The sequence below is a fragment of the Barbus barbus genome (genome assembly GCF_936440315.1).
Source record: "Barbus barbus genome assembly, chromosome: 45".
Classification (NCBI taxonomy): domain Eukaryota; kingdom Metazoa; phylum Chordata; class Actinopteri; order Cypriniformes; family Cyprinidae; genus Barbus; species Barbus barbus.
Genome location: NC_136723.1, coordinates 19,402,546 through 19,422,673, shown reverse-complemented (window position 1 = coordinate 19,422,673; position 20,128 = coordinate 19,402,546). Strand labels below are relative to the sequence as shown.

At 37.4% G+C, this 20,128-nt stretch overlaps 1 protein-coding gene across 1 annotated transcript in view; it reads right to left on the bottom strand.

The window, feature by feature from the left end:
• LOC306863958 (cell adhesion molecule DSCAM-like) overlaps window positions 1-20,128 on the bottom strand; it is a 78,206-nt gene that overhangs the window by 22,096 nt on the left and 35,982 nt on the right. Inside the window, exons 4-11 of the mRNA XM_079407588.1 lie at window positions 13,186-13,332; window positions 12,695-12,973; window positions 12,325-12,600; window positions 11,955-12,251; window positions 10,374-10,649; window positions 9,993-10,271; window positions 9,788-9,907; window positions 5,747-5,926 (exon numbers count right to left, since the gene is read on the bottom strand). Coding sequence (XP_079263714.1) covers window positions 5,747-5,926; window positions 9,788-9,907; window positions 9,993-10,271; window positions 10,374-10,649; window positions 11,955-12,251; window positions 12,325-12,600; window positions 12,695-12,973; window positions 13,186-13,332 — 1,854 coding nt within the window. The remainder of the gene's footprint in view (window positions 1-5,746; window positions 5,927-9,787; window positions 9,908-9,992; window positions 10,272-10,373; window positions 10,650-11,954; window positions 12,252-12,324; window positions 12,601-12,694; window positions 12,974-13,185; window positions 13,333-20,128) is intronic.

Genomic DNA, 20,128 nt, shown 5'->3' with positions numbered 1-20,128 from the left:
AGGGTGCTGTCAATGGAGGACAAGAATAGAACAAACATCCAGAATTGATTTTCAGAGGAGAGCGGTTACAAGCCTGCATGTTTGTATCATGGATCCGAGCTGAATATCTTTCTCTGGGAGGATGATGATTTTGGTAATCTTGTGCTTTTTCAGGATAAGAAACAAAATAGTGCAAAGGGAAAAGAAGGATTGTGTTTGTTTAATGTCTTGATGTGTATAAGGCTGGAGAGGTTGTGGAACTAATCAGTCTAATTAGGTCATGAGGGGTCAGAATTGACAGTTTGCTTTGCAAGGCTTTATGACATTTGACCCCAAACTATCAATCCACACATAAATCTGTGAATCGGAGACACGTTTGCCGCATGTTGGGTGCAGATGCAGGGATATGATCCAGTTTCCCCTATACAGAAAAAAGTCTCTAAAGCAAATAGAAAAAAATAGGGCAGACCGGAGCTTACTGTCTCACTTCTTTTTTTTTTTTTTTTTTTTACAAATGATTATATAAAGTTGTTCTTTAAAGTTCACCAAAAAAACGTTAACACAGTGACAACATGCTCTAGCTGTTACAATGGAATTTGAAAAAAAGATGGCAGTAAACAAATATTTAAAATATGCTGTCTTTGTGTTGTTTGTACATTAATATGAAGATTGAATGTGAAATTATTGCAATATGAAAGTATATTTAAAAACGTTAATGTTAGGTGAGATTAATCGCTATTAATTTCAGAAAAATGTGCGATTAATTAGTGATTTTTTTTAATCGATTGACAGCACTAATATATATATACAGTGGTGTGAAAAAAGTGTTGGCCCCCTTCCTGATTGTTTTGCATGTTTGTCACACTTTAATGTTTCAGATCATCAAACTAATTTAAATATTAATCAAAGATAACACAAGTAAACACAACATGCAGTTTTTAAATGAAGGGTTTTTTTTATGAAGGGAAAACAAAATCCAAACCCACATGGCCCTGTGTGAAAAAGTGCTTGCCCCCTAAACCTAATAACTGGTTGGGCCACCCTTAGCAGCAACAACTGTGAAACATTCAAGTGTGACAAACATGCAAAAAAATCAGGAAGGGGGCCAACACTTTTTCACACCACTGTATATACATATATATGTATATAAATATAATTTTATAAAAGCTCTTTTTTTCTTTGATTAACAGACATCACAGCCATGGGGTTATTAGGTTATTTGCCTACTATTTCTTTAAGAGCTGCTGCGGCTGAACATGACGCGGATTTGACACGCATCGTGTTTTCTCTCAACTCTCTTCACTTTTTCTGACCCACTTCAGGTCTTAAAGTCTCTACTAATGAGCTGACGAGTTGAATCGGGTGTGTTGGATGAGGGAGACAGTGCTTTAATTGAATTAATTTAATGTTAAAATATGTTCTTTAATCTCAGTACTGTTTGTTTATGGGCAGGTTTTGAAGCCAGCATCTTTCAGCTACGAGTGAAACGCGCAACGCCGCGGTCTAAAGTTCGCAGTTCCCCCGCGAACAGCAGCCCTTCACTGGCTCAGATTTCGGCGACACACCGGCACGAGAATTAGAACTATTTTGGTCAAAAGCGATTACAGAGAATGGTTGAATACACTTAAATTAAAATGCTACTTTTAAAATGTTGAATGTTTTATGTCTAAAATGCTTGTTAAATGAGTTTAAATGTATGTAATATTCTAAACTATGCTGTGTTCAACAAAATATATTTAATTTGTCCATGTGCTCTTGCTTGATAATAAATATTCAATTTGTGATTATTGCCGTTGCCTGTAGTAATTCTCTGTTTTTTTTTTTTTTAATTTCCAGTCCATTTTAAGCCAGCAATGTAATAATTTTTAAACAATAGATGACTTAAATAAAACAACCCAGCATGTTTGGTAAAAACTTTTAACCCAACCATGTGTTCAGCCCAATATTTACCCAGCGCTGGGTTGCCAAATAACCCAAGTATTTAACACAGCATTTTTTTAGAGTGTGGTGTAAATATGCATTTTGCTAACACTTTACAATGAGGTTTCGTTTGATAAAATTAGTTAACTACAGAAATTTACTAGCAATGAATACTACTTCTACAGCAATAGAAGTTAATTAGTCATATTTCCTGCTAATATATATAGCGCATTGATCAGTTAATGTCAACTAATGCATTAAGAGCTGATGACAAATGAGACCTTATTGTAAAGTATTACCTACATTGTATCATTTTATATATTTAATATTTATTATATAAAATTATAAATAATAGAACATGTATACATATAATAAATCAGATAAATATATAAACTGTGACAGCTTGTCGCAACATCACAAAAATATTATGTTTATCATTTGCTTAATTTCTTGGCCACATAATGCTACAAACGAAGCCGGAAACAAGTGGATCTGGAGACAGAGTCATCCTGCAGTGTAATGTCTCTCCTGTCTCAGTCTCATAGCGGCTCCTGGCTCCCCGCAGGCTTTCTGAGGGCACCCATCACCCCCTTTCACATCAGCGCTCAGGGACATTTGTGGGGGATGTAGGCCAAGAACCTCCGCCTCGCTGGGCCGGCGGGCAGATTACACGCATGTGTACAACAGCTCCTGCCCCACGATGCACCGGGGTAAACAGTGAGCTGACTGGTTAAGTGGCTGTGTTCACCGCAGCCTGATATCCTCCTTTACTGCACCATTGGGCTTTGCGTGGAGAATGAGCCGCATCATGATGCTGAAAATGGAAAAGTGCACGGCCAATCAGAGCGAAAGAGGGGAGGGATCATGGTTAAAAAGCCACTGACATGACACTCCATTATGTCTTGTTATATAGAGAGTTTCATGGGATCATCATATCTTTTTTTAGCAGCAGGATTTCCTGAAAATTGCACTGTACAATCAGTTTTTGTTCATACAGTCTAAGTAGCATACACTAAGACCATATTACTTTTGACTATTTATTTGTAGTAATCTTTACTTCTTATATAAAAATGTCATTTTATATCTCACAATGTGACATTTCTTATGCTAAACTTTATCTAGCATTCACTTTTTTTCAGTTTGAGTTTGAAATGGAGTTCTATATCTTTCACAATTCCAGTATGATAGCTAAACCAGAAATAAACCAGTAAAATAATATAATATAATATAATATAATAAATGCCAGCTGTTTTACTTCTCATTAATTCATCACACTGGAATTGTTTATATTTATTTTTTTAATTTAATTTAATTAATTTTTTTATTTCTATTTTATTTTTAATTGTTGTCCTTTTTTATTTCTATTAACTAAATCACACATTTAATGACGTAAATATACAATGTGATGAGATCATGTTGCAACAATGTAATATTTTTTCAATACTATAAAAACAATAAATAAAAATGATAAAATATGTATACGCTGATATACTGCATAGAAAGCAGTTCACTATGCTCTTGTACAAACTCAAACCTGGAATTGTTTTTTCTAGCATTTAGATTTGAGTATCGAGTAATGCATTCAAGTATTTTTTCTGTTTTCTTCCAGAAGGGTAGAATTCTCTCCTTCTGTGGCCACGAGGACACGATCTGAACTCTCAGTGCTGATCACGGCTAATCTTAATGAGGAGCTCATTTGCGGTAAACTGGAGAGATCACAGTGGACTCTCAAACTAACCTCTCAGAGAGACTCGAGTTACAAGAACAAGCCACAACAACAGAGCCGTGCCTCTGGGAGCAGAGCTCTCCGCACAAACACGACAGTATTTCACCTGTCAGCCTGATCGATCTCTCGGAGAACACAGTTTTGCGTGTGTGCTGATACACGACATGAGAAGGAGAGCGGCAGAGAGAATAGAGACAGAGAGCGAGGGAGGGAGGGAGGAAGGGGAAAAGGATGAAGAAGAGGTTGTATTGGGCAGAGAGAGCGGCTCTGCAGGGAAGCTCCTGCTGCGTTGTGATAAGAGCAGGGTGTGAAAATAAGCCTTTCTAACATCACACTCTGCCGCTGCCGCATGCATAGGCAGACAGGGAATAGTAGCATAACCCAACATTAAAACAGTTCATTTAGCTGCTGTGTCACACGCTGTAGAAAACGCTGTTAAATCAAATGGATTTCAGCATTTATTTGAGTCACACAATAAGGTGTAAAGATTTGACTACATTTTAAATAAACATACTTGAAGGAGTCAACATCAAATCAAAATTGACCCAGTTTACCTGCAAAGCATGTTTCAGGTTTTATAATAAATTTCATTTTATAATAAATTTTTATAAATATAATATAAATCTTATTCATAAATAGTTATGTTTTTTATATTTTATTTTGCATTTCAAAATTTTATAAACAAACAAATACACTACTATATGCGTATACATATTTTATATTTTTTATGCTCTACTTTTTTTGGGGTCAAAACTGTTTTTTATATAATATAATATAATATAATATAATATAATATAATATAATATATAAAACATGTTGGGTCAACACAATTTAAAAAAATAATTAATTAATGTTGTGTAATAATATAATATAATGTTACAAATTATTTACATTTCAAATAAATGCTGTTCTTTTCTTCTTTTGAAAAAAAAATGCATCATGATTTCCACAGTAACATTACAGTAAGTAAACTGTTTTCAACATTAATAACAAGAAATATTTCATGAGCAGCAAATCAACATATTAAAATGATTTCTGAAGGACACTGAATACAGGAGTAATGATGAAAACTCAGCTTTGCGTCACAGGAATAAATGACATTTTAAAATAAATTAAATAAAAATAAATTTTCAAATAAATTAAAGATATTTTTAAATTGTACTATTTTATAGTATTTTTTGTTTTCTCAAATGCAGCCTTGAAAGGAGACTTTTCAAAAACAAACAGAAAATGTTTCTGACACATTGTTCCAATGTTTGAACAATAGCCTAAATATAAATATTAAAATTATTAATACAATTATAAATGCATAAACATTATTTTTTCCCCCTCAAAATATTCTGTTTTACTCTGAATGCATCACACGCCGAGGACGAGTTAATGCTGTCTTTAAAATAAACACCACTGTTCCTATTTCTGTTCCTATCATCTAGTTTGTAATTGACTACCTCTTACACAAGCATCATGAAGAAGAATAAGGTAATCTCTATTGCTCTCTCTCTCTCCCTGTGCGTTTATACTGTATGTGTGAGGTAACAGAGTGTAACAGAGAGTGGGTGTAAACAGAAAAAGTGAGACATGCACACACACATTAAGAACACTGAAAGCACATGCTTTTCCACATGTCAGCTCCTACTGGAGTTCACAGTGTAATGAGGGGGAAAAAGGTTTTTGGCTACTCGTGGATAAACACAAACACGCGTCTGAGGCAGACAAAACGACTCCACTGCAGAAACCCTGTAACCTGACACAATCCACTCTTGTTTAGTTGTAAAATTGACAAGAATCTTGCAAAAAATAATTCCAAACCTGCACAAAACAAAAAAAGCTGTGACCTAAACACACATTTGATTGGTTTTGCAAGTGAATCAAGAGTGGCCGTAATCAGAAAGTTGTTGGTTCGAGCCCCATGATGCTCACTTTCTCCACTGTGTCATTAAGTTACGCAAACAAACCGCAAGCTTGCTTCAGATGCAATGGACAAAATGTCTCACTAACTATTTACCTCTTAACAGACACCTAAATATTCATGTACGGTTGAAGGGTTAGAATTTTAGCAGAACTGCAAAGTGAACTGTCAAGACGATCATCTTATATATCTGTACAATATTGTTTTCTTACTTTTCACGTTGAGGTACATGGACTTGCTGACATCGGCTCCCACGTCATTGCTGACCTTGCACAGGTAATAACCTGCGTCCTCCTCAAGAACGTGCTTAATCAGCAGTGAGCCATTCCCGAGCAGCTGGACCCTGAAGCCCGAGTTTAGAGCAATGGGTTGAAACTGGGGCACCCCAGCACCTGGCACAGAGAGAGAGGAAGACATCCTCTAGTTAAAGCGCTAAAACAGAATCAAAATCAGAATCAGAATGAGCTTTATTGCCAGGTGTGTTGGCACATACGAGGAATTTGTTTTAGTGACAGTAGCTCCACAGTGCGACAGAATGACAGCGACAGGACAGGACGCAGATAATAATAATAATTTAAAAAATAAAATTAAAATAATAATAATAATAATAATAATGTACAAACATTATAACAATATACAAAATAGACAATTCAGTATGTACAGGTATGTTAGGTGCAAATTTGAAATGTAATAAGTATGTGTGTTAAATAAAAAATAAAAACAAAAACTAGTGTTGTGTGTTTCATGTTTATTGTTAAGAGTTCAAATGTTCATGAGATGGATTGCCTGAGGGAAGAAACGGTTTCTGTGTCTGGTCGTTCTGGTGCTCCGAGCTCTGTAGTGTCGACCAGATGGTAACAGTTCAAAGAGGGAGTGTGCTGGATGTGAGGAGTCCAGAGTGATTTTGCCAGCCCTTTTGCTCACTCTGGAGAAGTATAGTTCTTGGAGAGTGGGGACGGTTGTACCAATGATTCGCTCAGCAGTCCGGACTACCCTCTGTAGTCTTCTGAGGTCAGATTTGGTAGCTGAGCTGAACCAGACAGTTATAGAAGTGCAGAGGACAGAATCAGTGATGGCAGAGTAGAACTGTTTCAGGTCCTGAGAGATGGTGCTGCCCAGGAATCTGAATGACTCCACTGTTGTTACAGTGCTGTTCATGATGGTGAGTGGGGGGAGTGCAGGGGGGTTTCTCCTGAAGTCCACGATCATCTCCACAGTTTTGAGCATGTTGAGCTCCAGGTTGTTAAAACTGCACCAGACAGACAGCTCCTTAACCTCCTGTCTATAAGCAGACTCGTCACCATCCTGTATGAGGCAGATCAGTGTGGTGTCATCTGCAAACTTCAGGAGCTTGACAGAGGGGTCTTTAGATGTGCAGTCATTGGTGTACAGAGAGAAGGGCAGTGGGGAGAGAACGCAGCCCTGAGGAGCTCCAGTGCTGATCGTACGGGTGCTGGATGTGTATTTTCCCAGCCTCACTAGCTGCTGCCTGTCTGTCAGGAAGCTGTTGATCCACTGACAGACAGAGGTGGGGACGGAGAGCTGAGTTAGTTTGGGCAGGAGGAGCTTTGGAATGATAGTGTTAAAGGCCGAGTTGAAGTCCACAAACAGGATCCTCACAAACAGTAAGTCCCTGGTCTGTCCAGGTGTTGCAGTATGTAATGCAGTCCCATGCTGACTGTATCATCCACAGACCTGTTTGCTCTGTATCCTTCAGATAAGCCAAAACCAGTTTTTCAAATGACTTCATGACCACATAGGGCTGGGCGATAAAACGATAACGATATGTATCGCGATAGACACGTGAACGATATCAATAAAAAATGTGTTTGATAAAACGTTCGATATTTTTTATTCTTCGTTGGAAGAAAACAAAGGCTGCGAAGCAAGTTTTGTTGCATTAACAAAGGCACTCGCTCTCTGGTAACCTAGCAACATAGGGAGTGACACGCTAACAGCCAATCATGTAACAGTATCATGTTTGGATGCGCCATATCGTTGTCTCGTGTCTAAGTGCGCACGCGCGGCTGAGAGTGCACGTCTGCAGCCAGACCCTATTGGCTGGTCTGCTGGATTCCTCTTCATAAGCAGAAAATGAGTGCCGCAGCGAGCGAGGAAATTGTAAATAAAAGAGAAAGTCAGCTCGCCAGTATGGCAGTTTTTTGGATATTATAAGTCTGACCGTAGTCAGACCAAATGTCGTCTGCAAATTATGCAAGACCGTCGTCCCCGCCAAGACTGGTAATACCACGAACTTGATGTACCACCTTAAAAAAAATATCAATAATTATTGATATCGACTGATATGAAACACTGATATCGTGATACAGTTTTCAGCCATATCGCCCAGCCCTATGACCACAGATGTTAGAGCCACAAGTCTGTAGTCGTTAAGTCCTGTTATCTTGGGTTTCTTTGGGAAGGGGATGATGGTGGAGCGTTCGAAGCTCGAAGGGACTTCACACAGCTCCAGTGATCTGTTGAAGATCTGTGTAAAGATGGGAACCAGCTGGTCAGCACAGGATTTCAGACAGGCTGGTGTCACGTCATCTGGGCCTGGTTCCTTTCTTCTCTTGTTATTTTTGAAAACCTGGCGCACGTCATCTTCTCTTATCTGCAGTTCAAGTGTGGGGGAGAGGGGGGTTACAGGAGGTGTGAATGGTGTTCTTTCAAACCTGTAGTAGAACTCATTCAGATCGTCTGCCAGTTGTTGATTCTCCACAGTGCTGGGGGATGGTGTCTTGTAATTGGTGATGTCTTTCAGACCTTTCCACACTGAAGCCGTGTCACTGGAAGAGAATTGGATCCTTAGCTTATCGGAATAATTCCTCTTTGCCACTCTGATCTCCTTTTCCAGTGTGTATTTGGCCTGTTTATACAAGACTCTGTCCCCATTCCTGCAAACATCTTCTTTGGCCTGACGGAGCTGTCTGAGTTTAGCAGTGTCGTTGTTGTAAGTTAGATGAGTCCTGGTAGGAATACACATATCCTCACAGAAACTGATATAAGATGTTAAGGTCTCTGTGAGCTTGTCTAGATCGTTTGCAGCAGCTTCAAAAACACTCCAATCAGTAAGGTCGAGACAGGCTTGTAAAACCCGCTCTGTCTCATTTGTTGATCTCTTTACAGTCCTTAATAGAGGTTTAGCTGACTTCAGTTTCTGCCTGTAGGTCGGAATAAGATGAACCAAACAGTGTTCAGAGAGTCCTAAAGCTGCCCGTAGGACAGAGTGATATGCGTCCTTTATTGTTGTGTAACAGTGATCCAATATATTACTGTCTCTGGTGGTACATGTAACATGCTGTCTGTATTTTGGCAGTTCACGGGAGAGATTTGCTTTATTAAAGTCCCCTAGAATGATCAAAACAGAGTCCTGGTGTTGTTTTTCTGTGTCTGTGATCTGATCAACGAGTTTCAGTAAATCTGAGCTCATGTGCGCGTGCGGAGGAATATAGACACTCACGAGAATGAACGAGCAGAACGTGGCGAGTAGAAAGGTTTACAGTTGATTAAAAGCGTTTCTAGACCTGAACAGCACATCTTCTTTAATGATACAACTTTGATCTCAATAATGTATTAGTAAATGTTGGAATCAACATTAATCAATGATTTAGAAGTACTTTTTTATTGTTAATTTGTTAACTAATCTTGTTAACTAAGGTTAACAAATGGAACCTTACAGTAAAGTGTTACCGCTTATTCTTAAAAACAAAAAAGCCATCATTAAATATAATCTAAATAGCATGTATATTACTACTACTATCATCATTGTTATTATTATTATTATTATTATTATTGAATTTTATTTATTTCCTCACTGTTGTTTTGTTATAATTATTTTCAAATAAAATAAAAAAGTGTGAAGTTTATTCTTAAACTAGAAAAAAGCTATAATTTTGTCTTGATTGTTAGCAGAAAATATCTAAATATCCATGAAAATCTAAAAGTCAGAGAACAAATTTAGAATTATTTTTACTACTACTACTATTATTATAGTTATATTTTATTTTTCTTCACTGGGCAAATCTTTAAATGAAATAAATAAATGTTTGAGAATATACTTCATTCAAAGTATATTATCTGAAAGCTAAGTGTATTAAGTTTATTGAATTATGCATTATTATCTTACACAACTGTTTCTGAAGTAAATGTATCTTGTTTTAAGAAAGTTTTTATATATATTTACAAGACAACATAAAGATTAAGAAAGTGATTTTTGCATGGAAGTTTATAATTTCAATGAAGCCATGTACCTTTTGAGTATTTCCACTCAATAGTTGGCCGCGGCTCTCCATCCGCAGAGCAGTTCAAGATGACAGATTTACCGTAGATTCCATCCTGGTCTTGAGGCTGCACTTTGAACCTTGGTGGAACTACAAAAATCCCACAAATTCACATTCAAGTTCTGTCTTTGTAAAAAAAAAAAAAAAAAAAAGGATGCTTAACATTTAGTCTTACCTCTAACAATGAGCTGACTCTGGTATTTGACGACGGCGGCATCGTTTTGGGCAATGCAGGTGTAGGTGCCGTTGTGTACGCGCTGGAGGTTGGAGATCCGCAAGGAGCTGGTGAAGTCGATGTTGTCGATGGTCACCCCCAGGCTGGCGTTAATGGGCTTTCCATCCTTCTCCCAGGTGATAGAGATGGGAAGGTCACCTGAGCGCACAACGCAGGGCACGAAGACGCGATGGCCGATGGAATAACGTGGGAATTCGAAAGGCTGGATGAAGGGAGGCACTGCCGACAACCAGAGAACATTGATAAATATTGCTATGAATGAACAAGCTATTATAATGACATCATGTAACTAATTTTACTTCAGATGTCAAGTATCGCTACCTTTCACAGTGATGTGGACGCTCTGGTTCTTGAAGAGCTGGGGCTGAACCAGCACATGGCAGCTGTACTCTCCTTCGTCCAGTTCTTTCTGCACGTTCAGCAGCTTTAGTGTGCCGTTGTTCTCGAACGCCCGTTGACGGTCATTAAAAGGGAGAAGGTTGGAGTTCTTGTACCATTTGATGGAGTAATACGGGTAGCCAATCACATGGCAGTGAATGTACATGTCCCGTCCAGCTATTGCTGTGAGGTTTTTCATTGGTCGTATGTCAGCAGGACCTTCAGGGTACAAAAAAGAAACACTTCTCTTTAAAAGAATATTGACATTGGAATGAAAATCCAATTTGCAGTAAATGTAGAAAAAAATAATAAAGAAAATGTAGATTTATGGTTTATGGATGAGGGCCTTTCTAAGATCAAAGAAACAGAAAACAGAAAGTAAAAGTTTAGGATGGTCATTAACACTCCCAAATGGCTTGTTTCTCACAAATGTAATACCTTTATACACCCTTGTGTTATATTGAAGATACACTTCAAACCTTAATAGTATATTTTAAAACATAAACTGTACTTGCAGATAAGATAAAATCATTGAAAAAAAATATATATTTTTTTCTTTAAAGTACATATTGTTTAAAATATGCTAGTCTGTGTGTGGTCTGCAAACTCTGATTAAAAATCACAATTAAAAAAAGTTAATTGTGATTTGTGTTTGTCGGTGCAAAAGTGATGCTAGAGTGTTGTGGGTGGTTGCCAGGTTGTTGCAGAATTAGTAAATCAAGAATTCCAAGATTATTTGTTCTAAAAAAGGAAAGAAAAAGAGTGTAAAATATAAATTAATAATGAAGAAGCACACACAAAAAAGTAAAATGATCACAAACAAACACTACATACACACAAGAAACAGTTAGGGTTAAATTAAAAGAGGTTAAAATTACTTTTAAGAACTACAGCCCTGAAATCTTAAAAATAAAGGTTCCAAAAGAGAGTTTTTATAGCAATGCCATAGAAAAACATTTTGGGTCCCCCAAAGAACCTTTCAATCAATCAATCAATCAATCAATCAATCTATCTATCTATCTATCTATCTATCTATCTATCTATCTATCTATCTATCTATCTATCTATCTATCTATCTATCTATCTATCTATCTATCTATCTATCTATCTATCTATCTATCTATCTATCTATCTATCTATCTATCTATCTATCCCCAAAACGCAATTGTGTAAACGCCCCTGTTAGTATGAAGAATATTTGAATAATCTGAAGAACCTTTTTTCACTATTAAAGAACCTTCTATAAAGAGTTCATCAGATGTTAAAATTTCTTCATGGAACCATTGATGCTAATAAACAACCTTTATTTTTAAGAGTGTGGTTGGAATCCCACAGAAGAAAACAAATACACATCAATCCATATGAAAGAGTGAACATGACCGAAAAAAGCAACAAAAGCACAGAAAGCTCAACAGAAATAAAAATAAGAGCAGATGTTAGTCAGGCCCTCGTCTCACGTATGAACTTGAGATGAGCAGAATGAAATATATGTGTGTGTTTTGGAGGAGCTGATCTGACAAGCACCTCTTACGTTTATTCGAGCCTGGTAGGAGACCGTCCCCGCCGAGTTGTTGCAGGTGCAGCGATAGACCCCGCTGTCCCGGACCTGGGTGTGGGAGATGTTCAGGTAGCTGACCACGTTCCCCTCCGCCGTTATACTGTGACCGATGCGGTGCCGACTGTCCTTCATGACAACGTCATCATCCAACGTCCAGGTGACGGCAGGCTGTGGAGTTCCCTTGACGTGACACATCAGAGAGACAAACTCGTTCGGACCGACAACTTTCTCGCTGAAGGCGGACAGGATCTTAGGGGTTCCATCTGTGGACAAAGACGTTTTTAGTTTGTAAGAAACTAAAATGACCCAAAATTAAAAGGCAGGGATGGTGCTGACCTTCTAAAATGACTTGCACAAAATCCTGAGCTGACATTTTGGCCTTCCTGGCGAAGCACTGGTACACTCCTCCATCACTCTTCGCCATCCCGTCCATCACAAGGTTCTCCTTATTGATCCCATTCATCCGCACGTTGGTGCCGGTGTTGATCTTGTCGCCGTTGCGGTACCACGAGAGCTCGTAGTCATCTGAGCCAGTCACGCTGCAGGTTAGCGATACTTGGCTACCCACGCTGCCTTTCACCTTTCGCGGACTGACCACCACTTTAAGAGGTTCTGGAACAACACAGTGGCATAGCTTATGTTAACTTAATCAATAAGATATTTAGAAATCAATAAAAAAATATGGCAGGAGAAACTTGAGTTCTACCTTTTACCGTGAGACGACCTATGACCTCTGCATTCCCATAGCTGTTCCACACCTCACACAAGTAGCTGCCGGTGTCACTGGGCTGGGCTCTCTCGATCAGCAGGCCTGTTGCGCTCTGATGGAAACGGGAGTCTGATTCTAGTGGTCTGTTGTTTTTTAGCCAGCGGTATTTTGGTGCCGGGTGTCCGGAGGCCTTGCATGGGAGCTCCACTCTGTGGGATGCCATGACCTCCCGCTTCTCAAACCCATCGAGGATCGCAGGCGCAGAGTTTGTTGGATCTATTAATAAGAAAATTTTCATTTAATTAATTTTAATGTGTAATTTAATTGAATCTATCTGTCCATCTATCTATTCATCCATATATCCATCATGTTCAATCTTAATGTTAACTGTATGCACCAAGGGTCTGGCTTTCACTGAAATTTTAAAACAACAGAAATGATGAATGTCTGATCTGACAGACTAATAATATATCATTATACACCTTTACCTGGCACAAATAGCCGTGCACTGTTGCTCTGTCTAGTCTCAGATGTGTAGCGATGTCTCGTCATACAGCGGTAGTTGAATAATTCGTCCTCCTTCTGCACATCCAAGATGTACAGGGCCCCCGTGGACGTTATGAGAAATCGAGGCCCTAAATTCACAAAATACGATATAATTAGGTTGAGGTAAACATCTTTGTAAACTTTAATTAATTGGTGAGCGTTAAACACAGTTAATCAGTAGCATCTGTATGTCATAATGAGACATTACGGGCATGGTTAACAGAATCTTGTTTCCCCCATCAGCCTCAGTAGGAACTCGCTGATTTAGCGCAGCTATTCCTGCCAGTCACGTGCCGTTTTGATTGCCCCGCCGCTCGTGTACCAGTAAGTACTGATTTCATGCTAATGGTTTGATAACACAGAATATGCAGATCGTAAAACTTTATGAGGAATAATGTCTGCCAGGGCCGCCACATGCTCTGCCATGCCTCTCAGAGGAGACGTCTGTGTCACATTTGATTGAGAATGCCATTTGCTCTCTTTTCTACGTAATGACTAAAACGGAGGGGTGGAATTTGTCTCACTTCCTGTAACAAGAACATATCGCACAGGCCTCACATAAGAAGGTAATTCCACTACGTCATTTAAAGTTGAGAAGTGCTCAGTTTTCTAGAATTCCCACACTTCTAAATAGAATTGGTTTATTAGAGTGTAGAGAGTGAATTTAGATGCCAAATATATATAAAAATTATAATAATTTTTTTAAATAGCATAATTTTTAGTAAGGGAATTAAATTTACAAAACATTTTAATACCCTCAAAATATGAAACATTATCATTATTATTTTTCAATTTTTTTTGCAATTAAATTTTAAAAGATAACATTAGGTGTCATTAGTAAAATGATCTATGGTTCTATTAGCAGTAAAAACTTTTGTAAGCTTTTCCCCATATCGCACATACTTTTGGGACTGAATTTTATTGAACAACATGAATATGTACGCTTATTGATGATCAATTGCTGCATGAAAATGTTTTATCTTTTTTTTTTTATCTGAAAGTAAATGTTTATGTAAGTAAAATGTATTTATTTAGTTTGAAAACCTAATATTAATGTTGTTTTGTTAAAAATAAATATGTAGGCTTCCTACATTTGGTGAGTTATACATTTAAATTAATTTAATTAAATTCCATTCATTCCAATGGGGTTAATACGGGTAATTCTCAGATCATATGTTCTTATAAATTACAAACAATTACAGTATATACTCAAATTAAATTTCTTAAAAATAAATGTCATATACAGTATTTTAAAATACTTCCTCGTTCACTTTCATTGAATGGAAAAGCAAGACCAGGAGCACGCTTTACTCTAGAAAGACTTGTTTGGAACAAGATGAAAGTGAGTAAATTATCATTTTCATTTCTGGGTGAACTATTCCTGCAGTACAAAATCACAAGCCTTAAAGAGCAGCTATAAGGATGATGCTTCCCTCTAGATTACAAATATTCAAATGCCCCTGTGAGCTGCTCCTGATGCTCTTGTTCTCCTGTGGGTTTTGTCTGGGCTATTTTCCAACAGAAGCTCCATTTTATTACAAAATGCCTCTCTGTGTGTGTATTTATGTGTATGCGAGTCTGTTACTGTCTGTGTGTTAAATCAAGTACCATAAGTAAACTGTTTAGCAATGAATAAAAGAAGCTACATCAAGCCAAAAGGCGAGATGCAGCTATTGTGAGTTCTGACCCAGTTAGAGATGACACACCGCAGATCTGAGGTCCTGCAGGCATTGCCAGTCGTGGACTTAATGTGGAGTGTGACGAGCTACAATTTACACAGCGAGTGGGTGGAGGTGGAGAGCGAGAGAGAGAGAGAGAGAGAGAGAGAGAGAGAGAGAGAGAAAGTGTTCATTTTGTCTAAGCAAAGATTAATGAGCTGTCTGATTTTTAAACCACTAGCATGAGGAAGTAAGTATCTAAATAAAAAATAATTTTATTACATTGGAGTTAAATTTACTTTACTCTGGTCCTTTTTTATATTTTGTTTAACTACATATGTATATATTACAAGTGAGGTATAAAAGAAATACCCTACTTAAAGAATTAAAATAATACTTAAAAAATATATATTTGCATAAATAATATTTAACATTAATCATCTGAATTGTATAATCATTTAAAAATTATACGGTATTGTACAGTAATTAAATAAAATAGTATTTTAAAAATAAAAATAAATTAATAAAAATAAAATATCAGAAAAATATGAAGTCATTTACAAATTGTCAGGGAACTGTCGTGTGTGTGTCATGTGTTCCTGCCTCTTGTGCCCATATTTGGTTTGTTTCCTGTCCTTGTTATATGTAATCATCAGTTAATTCTTGTCTAGCTGTGTTCGTCTCGTTATCTATGATTTACCTGTGTATATTAGTCCTGTCTGTTCAGTTAAACTTTGTCTGGTCTACTCGTTAACCCCGGTGTGTGATGTCCTTGTCTGCCTTGCCTTGTCCTGCCCTGCCATGTCTTGATGTTCAGTAAAGTGTTATTTGAGTTTATATCCTCGTCTGCGTGTTCCTGGTTCCTCCCTCGTGTGTGCACCGTGACACAAATTAGTATCTACACTATTAAACATTTTAATTCATACATTATACAAATTCATAAATTGTAATTAAAAATGTGTATACATGATAAAAAACATATAATTATAGATATACTAATTTGAGGCAAATAAACTGAAAAGTCCATCACATCACAATCTTCTGAAATATTTTTATTTCCATCCCTTCCGTCCGAATCCAGCAAGACACATCACATTGCAGAGATATGCGAAGTACTTGTTTATCTGTTCCTTTGCATGCGAGCAGTGCTAGTATAAGACAGCTTGTCTTCAGTGACAAAAGGAAAATAACTTTGTGTATGTGTGCCGACTGCAGCAGACACACACACGCGTCTCTGTCAAAGCCTGGCTCTGCTGCTATCTCCCATTTATTCAAACAAACAATTACATTTCTACTAACAGTCACACGTAATGTACTACTGTGTTTGTCTTGAGAATGAGGAGAAGACGTTTCAGGTTATTTAGAATGAGATTATTAACTCAGTAGCACTGCTATCCCGTGCCGTTTTGTATTTTAGATGGTGCAACGAAAGGCCAGGCGTTGAGGATGAATATACTTACAGAAGAGCCGATAGGGGAGCCGTGTGCCCCAGTTTTTTAATCTGATAGCAGGAGCTCTTGAGGTGCTTTAACTGTGTCGAAATGACAGGTTACTGGTTTCCTTTCTCTTCCTGTAAAGCCAATTTCTCTGTTTCTCCCTCTAGCAATCTCACATTTTTCCCCTCTCCTTTAAACACAGTAGCAAAGCCAGGCCACACAATGCTCCTCATTGACCTCAATGCATATCCCACGAAACAGTTTTAACCCTTTACTTTACGCTCTGTAAGAGCAAGGGAAATTCTGCTTTTCATTGTAGAGTTAAAGTATCACACACGTGTCACCTTCTAAATGACACACGAAAACACTGAACACAATCCACATGAATCTGTCCCCTTGCCTCTGACGACATCCTGTAAGGTATTTGAGCTGTTAATTGGTTTGTGTGTGTGTGTGTGTGTGTGTGTGTGGTCACTGAACAATGACGTGAGATTAATAGTAACGATCCAGTTCGCCTCTGACAGTGGCCTGTCTGCAATGTGAACTGCAAAGAAGAGCCTTCAGTGAGGATCTGATAACGCTGAGAAGTCTGATTCAGTATAGTCAAGTGTTTCAATGCAGCTGTTCAAAAGGTGATTCACTGATTCTTTTGAGTCTTCACATCAAACAATCAAGCATTTGTGGTAAAATATATATTTAGTTAGTAAAGCCTGCTACGGAGCTAACAGTTGATTATACGAATCAGTTCAAAAGAATGATTCATTTGTGAATCAGACGTCTAACAAGTCACTGAATGATTTTTGTTTACAGTTTCTGTTGTCCTGTAAGACGATTACACTACTGTTCAAAATTTTGGAGATTTTGTTTTTATATTTTTGAAAGAAGTTATTGTGAAATATTATTACAATTTAAAATAACATTTGAATATATTTTAAAAATGTAATTATTTCTGTGATGGCAAAGCTGAATTTTTGGTGTGATTCTAGAAATCATTCTCATATGCTGATTTGCTACTTTAATATTTCGGTAACACTTTAGAATCAGGGAACACTTATTCACTATTGACTACAATATTTCCCTCAATAAATTCCTAATTTGCTGCTTATTAATAGTTAGAAAGGTAGTTGTTAAGTTTAGATATTAGAATTAAGGATGCAGAATAAGTTCATGTAGAATAAGGCATTAATGTGTTCTTAATTACTACTAATAAATGGCTAATATTCGAGTAATATGCATGCTAATAAGCAACTAGTTAAGACACCCTAAAATAAAGTGTTACCAATATTTCTTATAGTAATATTGAAAACAGTTGTGCTACTTCACATTTTTGTAGAAACCGTGATGCACTTTTTTCAGGTTTCTATGATGAATAATAAATTCAAAAGAGCAATATTCATTAAACAAAGAATTTTTTAGTAAAATTATAAATGTCTTCACTCTTACCTTTGATTAATTTAATGCGTCCTTGCGGAATAAAAGTATTATTTTTTTTTTTTTAAATCGTACTGACCCCAAACTTTTGAAGGCTATGTATGTTTTAACATAAACAGTCAGTCACTGCTTCACTTCAATATTCTGTTCACATAAAATCATGGGCTAATTTATAATAAAACACACTTTATATTAATAAAAACACTTTATTTATAATAAAACACTGTCTAATTTTGTACACAGCTTAGACCATGCTTAAAAATGGAAATTTCATGTCTGATGCTGATATTGTTAACATGGCGTTTACCAATTCAACCCAGAAATCAAGTTCTGATATTCTTCTATCAGCTGATTCACACATGACATTTTACACCACATGATTTAATACTCCTCATATTCACTCATCTCACTCAAACTCCAAACACACTTAAGTCTTTTTGTTAACTGATGACATTCGCAATCTTGACTAAACCTATAGTTCAGGTGATTTATAACTCTAAACACCTCAAAGACTAAGCTAAACGTTTAAGCTTGCATAGGTTAGGAGTGTGATTAATTCTTAGTTTACGCAACAGCAGTAGCACAAAAGCAAAATACAAGTCCTCTTGTGAGACCACATTATACAAAATAATACAGGGGAGAGTTTCCTGAAAAAAAAAGAAAAACAGAGTGAGAGACCCAGGCATTTAATAAAGCCTAATCATGCTAATAAGTGAGCTACAGTTTGATCAGTGTCTTTATCAGAGAGACAGAGAGAGAGAGAGAGAGAGAGAGAGAGAGAGAGAGAGAGAGATGGAATGCAATTAACACGGCTGTAAAAAGCATCATTTGTCAGAGAGTGAGATGTTGACAGCAGCTGCTGTTGTCAGGGTAACGCACTCCATCCTGATACTGTACACAGTCACAGACACACAGACACACAGACACACACACACACGCACTCACTCACTCACTCACTCCCTGTCTGCTCTCTACATCTGAAGAGGACTGATCTTCAATCCAGCTGTTCATACAAACATTCATAGTGTCTGTAATATGTTACAGTACAGCACTGGCTATCAACAGATTTACTGTAAACCCAATCATAGAGATTGCTGCACATAAGCACAACAAATTAAAAAAGTCTAAGACTATGCCGTTTGTCTGTTTACTATATAATAAAAAAAAAAAAAATAAATAAAAAAAATAATATATATATATATATATATATATATATATATATATATATATATATATATATATATATATATATATATATATATACAGTGCCCTGTCAAGGCTGACATTTTCAAATATGATTAAAAGATGAATATGAGACAAAACTACAGAATGTCACATTTTATTATTGGGTGATTCAACACATAGATGTTTTACCAGCTAAGAAGTTCAGCACTTTTAGAGTTTCATCCCCCTATCTGATGTGAGCATAAGTATTGGAACCGTTACCTCACAGGTCTTTCTAAGTGATCAGCTGTGTCCTGTTGCATTAATTCTTCAGATATTAAATGCAGGGAATGTGTCGTATCAGTTATATCCATTACTTCTGTATTCTGAATCTTGCATTCAATGATGACACACACAAACCAGGATGAAGACGAGGGAGCTGACTGAGAGAAAAGCAAGCAATTTGGATGCTAAAAGAAAAGAGGAAGTCAATTAGAGCTATAGCAAAAACAAAGGGCATGAAGAAATCAAGAGTTTGGAAACTACCAGCGACACCAGCAACCAACAACTACCTGATCGGCTGAGAAAACAGCAGTAGATGATGACAGACAAATCATAAAAGCTGTGAAAATGAGTCCTAAAAGACGTGTCTGTAATATCACCAACAACTTCCAGAAAGCTAAGTTTTAAAGTCGTGACGTATTGTCAAGTATGGTGACCCATACTCGAAATTGGTGCTCTGCGTTTAACCCATCCAAGTGCACACACACAGCAGTGAGTAGTGAACAAATGCACACACACACACACACACACACCGTGAACACACACCCGGAGCAGTGGGCAGCCATGCTGCAGCGCCCGGGGAGCAGTTGGGGGTTCGGTGCCTTGCTCAAGGGCACCTCAGTCGTGGTATTGAGGGTGGAGAGAGCGCTGGACATTCACTCCCCCCACCTACAATCCCTGCCGGCCGGGGGCTCGAACTCGCAACCTTTAGAGTACGAGTCCGACTCTCTAACCATTAGGCCACGACTTCCCCCAAAGCTGGGGTGATGCTCTGACAATTTACTGTCCTCAGCAGATTTGACACATAATTACAGATGCTACACAGCAAACCTCTGACCAGCACCAGAAATAGAAAGGCAAGATTAGATTTTGCAAAAAAGCACAAAGGTGAACCAGAAGAGTTTTGGAACTGT